General features: G+C 43.4%; 1 protein-coding gene across 1 annotated transcript; it reads right to left on the reverse strand.

The window, feature by feature from the left end:
* Window positions 1–267: 267 nt before the first annotated feature.
* On the reverse strand, window positions 268–3978 carry tnnc1a (troponin C type 1a (slow)). Its single transcript, XM_029506193.1, has 6 exons — window positions 3899–3978; window positions 2474–2504; window positions 2200–2346; window positions 1709–1823; window positions 1105–1241; window positions 268–984 (listed from the first exon to the last, which is right to left on the reverse strand). The coding sequence occupies exons 1-6, from the start codon at window positions 3920–3922 to the stop codon at window positions 953–955; spliced, it is 486 nt and encodes a 161-aa protein (XP_029362053.1). The 5' UTR covers window positions 3923–3978; the 3' UTR covers window positions 268–952.
* Window positions 3979–5836: the final 1858 nt, after the last annotated feature.

Consider the following 5836-nt stretch of genomic DNA (forward strand, 5'->3'; position numbering starts at 1 on the left):
GGGCACAGAGGCAAGCATGTGGTCAGCCTGTAAACTGTGGAATGAGATGGTAAAATAAGTGTTTGAACAGCAACAACTGCTGACTTAAGCTCAGAGTTATGGCACACCACGCTTACCATGTACTGATGCGAGTGTTTCATGCAGCCTTCCTGCAAATAACATAGGTTCGACATAAACAGTGACCCGAGGAAAGTAGAATATGTCTGTTGGAGTCATCGAGTCAAACCCTTCTGAAGAGTCTGTGTGAAGTGGATGTCAGCATATTGAAATGACATTTTTCAAGGCAAATGAAAGAGTGACAGAAAGGAGTGCTTTGACGAATGCATCTTGTGTATTCCATGAGCGCACATTTTGGGGTTTTCACGTAGAAACATGCGGATGCTTGAGAAATTTTAGGGACATGAGAGAGGCATAAAAAGACCTGAGACTATTTTAAACACATTGAATTATATGCGCGCATTATTACATGTTTGGTTCACCAACCGGTTCCAGCACGTTGCTCAAAAAGTATGATTAGACTACCAGAGCCTGGTGTAAAACAATGTTGACTCATGGATACGTTCTGCTCTGCACACACACACAAACATTTTCTGCACATCTAAACAACATCAGTCTCTAAGTAAGAAGATTTGTAAACTGGCTGTGGCACTTCAGAGATAAGATTGAGCCAGAAACAAGAAGAAATTTGATATCTCAAAGCAGCCAAATGGTTATGTTGCATGTCCTTCCTAGACAAATGCAGTATACGTGGGCATCAAAAGTAGTTACAATCTGTATTTACAACAGTGCAAGAGATGGTGGAAAAATACAGAACTATTCAGATACAGTATTTGGCCACATCTTGCAAAGTTGTACCAAGCTTTTTCAGCGGCATCTAAAGTCAGCTTCCACTCCTGCACAGATGCGAAGTTCCAGAGAAATACAAAAATAACACTCTGCATCTTCTTCAGGGTTACTCCACTCCTTTCATGAACTCCAAGAACTCTGGAAAATTAAGAGAGACACCGTTAACAAATAGTTTCCGTATATGAGGGAGGAATGGTGAATGATGGATTACAGAAAAAATTACATAGCCAGTCTCTTTCAGACGCTGAATCTCCTTACCATCATAGTCAATTTTGCCATCGTTGTTCTTGTCCCCGTCTTTCATCAGCTCCTCAATGTCATCCTCAGTAATTGCCTCTCCTGTAGATTCCAGCATCATTTTCAGCTCATCCAGGTCAATATAACCATCTGCGTTCCTGCAACCAAAGGGGTGAAAAGAAGCATTATTTGTACGCAGAACTACTGCATTGAGCTTCACGGATGGCGCTGGAAGAGATGGTGTGCTTGCGTGTGACTGATCAGGTCCTGAAGTTTTGAATGTTTGAGAATCAGTGTGGGGGGAAAAAATAGAGTATGTTCTTTGATGCTCAGACGGGGTGTCTGGCTTACATGCGGTGGGTGTATGAATTATTCTGTGCTGTCAAAAAGGATTATGAAGCGAACTACATGCTGTACTCTGCAGAGCTACTTGGCATATTGTCAGCACACATAATTGCACATGGAGGAAGACACTTTGCCAGGGCCAAGCTATAAAGAGCAATTTGATTGTCTGCAGTTGTTCTCCCATTGTAGATGCTTTGTCAAGTCCGTCATTTAGTCAACAGTTTTGTTTCTTTGGTTATTATAACTCGGTTAAGTGACAGTGTAGAATTGGGAAACTCACTTGTCAAACATGCGAAACAGCTCCGCCAGCTCTTCCTCTGACTTCCCTTTGCTGTCGTCCTTCATGCATCTCACCATCATGACCAGGAACTCGTCAAAGTCCACCGTGCCGCTCCCTGCACACATAAGTTTGCAGTGTTTAAGCCCAAGTGATCTGCGCGCAGTAACAGTCGTTTGTATGTTTCTATCTTATGTAGCTTAAGTTAGAAAGTTAGAAAAAAACCCTCCGCTTTTAAAGACTGCAACATATATACTGAATCTTTATAGCACACAATCCAAGTTATGTTTCATCGCTGCAACACAGAAAATTCTAATTGTCTGATATGCACTTCCCTCTTAATTCATCTTGGCACATCTTGTCATATTTAAGATCCTTGGTGATCATTTCATATTAAGTTCAGAGAGTTTGAACAACACCCGTCAACGGTGGGCCTGCCAGTCGGTATGTGGGGATGAAGAGGTCAACAGCAGTCAACCGATCGCTTCATTTACCGTCTTCATCCACCTCGTCGATCATCTCCTGCAGCTCCTCTGGTGTCGGGTTTTGGCCCAGCATCCTCATCACCTTCCCTAGCTCCTTGGTGCTGATGCAGCCGTCCTCGGCATCTTGTACAAAGATGTCAAAGGCGGCCTTGAATTCTGCGACATCACAGCGGAAAACAACCCTGTTTTACAAAGCACTGGACCCAGGCAGGGTGAGCTTCACTCTCCCTGTTGGACATGCAGAAAGTCTGACTTATAGTGTGGCAGGTTGAGATCAACGTACCATTTTTCTGTTCGTCTGTCAGCTGCTCAACCTGTAAAGGGGCAAAAAGTTTATGATTTAACCCTTTCAGTTTCAGGGGGGCCCCCAAGGGGCTCACCCGACGGAACATGTGTTATTATGGCCAGAGGCCCAGGTTTTAGTCTGACCCGAGGTACTTTCTGGCAACTCATCCCTTTTTTCCATAGATTTTATGTTTCTCTGTACTAAAAAAAAATGCTCTATAATAATAATGTGTTTGTTTCTAAATACATAAATTTAACTGATTAGATCTTAGTTTAGGACTTTATGAGGTGGGAAACCAGCTGCTGGACAAGATGATGTCCTTGCTTTTTTAACTTTTCAGGCAACAAAGTTAATTTCTTTGGTCCCGCAAACTGAGCCCTCCCTGACAAGACACAGAATCTATACATCATATGTGAGAACCAGTTAGAGTAGGAGTTAAAAATAAACAGCCGGGAGGATCAAGAACCACAAATAAAGGACACAACACACAGTGCTTTAAATTAGCATAGCTGTGGATCTGGCCCAACAATGGAACAGTAATCCCGGAAAAGCTACCTCGAATGAGAGAGAGAGACAGGTGCTTATGTAAGAGTTATTGTCTGTTGTCTACTATAAATTAAACACACCACATGTAGACACACTCATACACACATACTCCACTGGTGACAGATGACAGAAAAAAAAAAAAAAACATCTATGTGAGCAAGCACGTGTAATGTGCATTCCTGTATGTTTTTACTGTCTCAGCTGCACTGCTCGCTTGGGATGTGGCGTGGACAGGACAGCCAGCTGACCATACAGGCGGAGGTGGGGAGACAGCCACACGGCTTTCTGACTCATAGATAATGCTGGAATTCAGCCGTGGGGGGTTTTATCTAAACCTGAAGCCCTTCTCTGGCACCAGAGGACCGCAGGCGCAGAAGTGTCTCATCAACCGGCCAAAATTAGCCATTTGAAGTGGGACTCTTCCATTTGAAGTCACGAATGAAGCAGCAGAGCGGATCAGGGATCCGTCCTGTCCGTGACCTCCTCAGTGGCCTCTGTCAGCTCTGATAGGGCTGAAGTAGGTGATCATCTTGAGACCAATATGGTGTCGAGGCTCTTTTGGCATCAGCTGCCGATGGAAGTGACGTACTGTGCAACTTGCATCAACAGGGATTTGTCAACCATTCAACTAATGTCAGATGTCAGACAAACTAATGGGGGAAACTTTTCTGCATGACACATGAATACGCAAATGCTAAAACCTTACTGTCAACAGCTAGCTAAATGGGATGGAATGAAAATATCGTGTTAATTTGCAGATGACTGATTTTATCTCAGTAATATTTAGTGTCGTTTATGATCTCAAGCAACATTACTCTCATAGCAAATTTAGTTCTCACGCAGATTATTGGTGATCGACTTCACACTTCCACGTACCGCTGCCTTGTAGATGTCATTCATGTTGGAGGCTCGTCTGCTGCCTGTCCCGGCGGCGTCCAGAGGAAGGATGTACAGTCCAGCTCAGGGCAGGACGCTGGCCTTATCCTGAGTGGGTTTTATAGCAGGAGCCTGCTGGCCCCTCCCTGGACAAATCAGCCTCCCCTCTGTGCCTCAGCCTGTGTCCACGAATGTGTGCTTGTGGATGTGTGTCATTTGGCCAATCTGTCACAATCACTGGGCTAAGATAAAAATCCAGCAGCTCTTAATGGGACATACTTTGGAATGGAATGAGGGGTGGGGTGGCATGGTAAAGTCTAATCTCCAGAGAGGGGGCAATGGAGACACTCAACATTCCTGTAGACCTGGACCAGAGACGCAGAGTACTCAGGAGGCTGTGTCTGTGTGGTGCGGGTGGCAGAGGAGGCAAGATGGTGAGGCCACAATGAGTGGGGGGGTGTCAGTCAAGCGTGATTACACAGACAGGTATCCACATAGATGTAGCAGAGACACCTCTTTGGACGTATTATAAATTATAGTAGGAAACTAATAGGTGTGCACAACAACATTGTGACTATGACTATGACATGACTCCGCTCCATTTAAGGCTCCCGGTGAGCCATGCCAGTGCGAGCCGCCAGGGCCCTGGGCCCGGAACAGCAGACTGGAATCAAGCCATTCTTAAATATGTTGGTGCCACCTCAGCTTTCACTGGTGAAATCTGTCAATATGCCTGCTGTGAAAATAGATCACGAGGTGGAGTAAATTACTTCTTCCTGCAGCTGAGCACAGGAGTCTTTTTCCTCTGTACACACACACACACACAGAAAAAAATAAAAATAAAAGAGAGGGAGAGAGATTACTTCCTCTAATTTAGATTTTCAGGTTCATGGCTCTGCAAAACTGCAATGGCTGAAAATGGAAGTTAGGTTTTTTCTTGTTGACATCAAATAAATTGGCCTAAAAGTCAAATTTAGTTGAATGATCCACACACATCACTATGAACAGCTCTGTCAGGTCTGACAATGGGCCAGAGTCAAGACAAAAAAATTCTGATGTTGGCTTTTACTGAACCTGAAATATTCAGGAAATTCAGTTAACTGTGTTTTATCTCCTGCTTTCAGTTCCTAATATCTTTGACTTTGTGGCTTTGGTATACTTTCCTATATATCTCTGTCCTATCTTAGGGAACTGTTCATTGTGTTGTTGAACCAAAGACAATTTTCCACCACGATGGACCACAAGTTTCATTACAATTGTAATTCTAGTTCAAAAGTGAGCATCAGAAAAAATATTTAATTTACCTGTATTACAAACAAAATATGGACTCAGGCACGGTGAGTCTCGCTTTTCCTTCTGAACGTGCTTATATTAATGAGTTTTATGTGTCCAAGAAATGGTTGGTATAGTTCATCTGTCAGCTGCCCAACCTGTGAAAGGCAAAAAGTTTACAGTTTATAGGTTTTTAAGTTTGTATACACATCCATATGTCTGACTGTATCGGCTTATTCGCATTCGCTGCACTTTTCAACACTGTTTGATCACGTTTACATTTTTGGTGCGCCCAGAGACCAAATTTCCATTCACCTCCAACTGTCCCCTTAAAAGCAAGCTATTATTGTCTCCAAATAATTAAAAATACGATGCAGGGCCTACTTGAATTAATTTGTATTACGCAGTGATAATGAAATCATATACATGAGAAGCACACACGTCAGGCCACTCAGGAGGATATTTGCTCTCCAGGCCTCACGTGAGATGCAACATTTGTCAGCAGAGGGTGCTGTTGGCTACACATCAACGAAATTAAATTGTTTGGGAAGGCTGCCTCCAGATATCCAATTTATCAACAGTAGGGTAGGTGAGAAATCTGGGTCAAACAAACCAAACACTTGCAGACACATTTAAATTGAATTGTACACGGCGCAAGACTTTTTT

This window comes from Echeneis naucrates, chromosome 7, assembly GCF_900963305.1.
Source record: "Echeneis naucrates chromosome 7, fEcheNa1.1, whole genome shotgun sequence".
In the NCBI taxonomy this organism is placed as follows: Eukaryota; Metazoa; Chordata; class Actinopteri; order Carangiformes; family Echeneidae; genus Echeneis; species Echeneis naucrates.

Coding starts and splice junctions, on each gene's coding strand:
- tnnc1a (XM_029506193.1), bottom strand. CDS start 3,922: ATGAATGACATCTACAAGGCAGCG. Junction 2,347..2,473: donor GACAGACGAACAGAAAAATG/GTACGTTGATCT, acceptor GTGATGTCGCAG/AATTCAAGGCCGCCTTTGAC. Junction 1,242..1,708: donor CTGTTTCGCATGTTTGACAA/GTGAGTTTCCCA, acceptor CTTTGGTTGCAG/GAACGCAGATGGTTATATTG.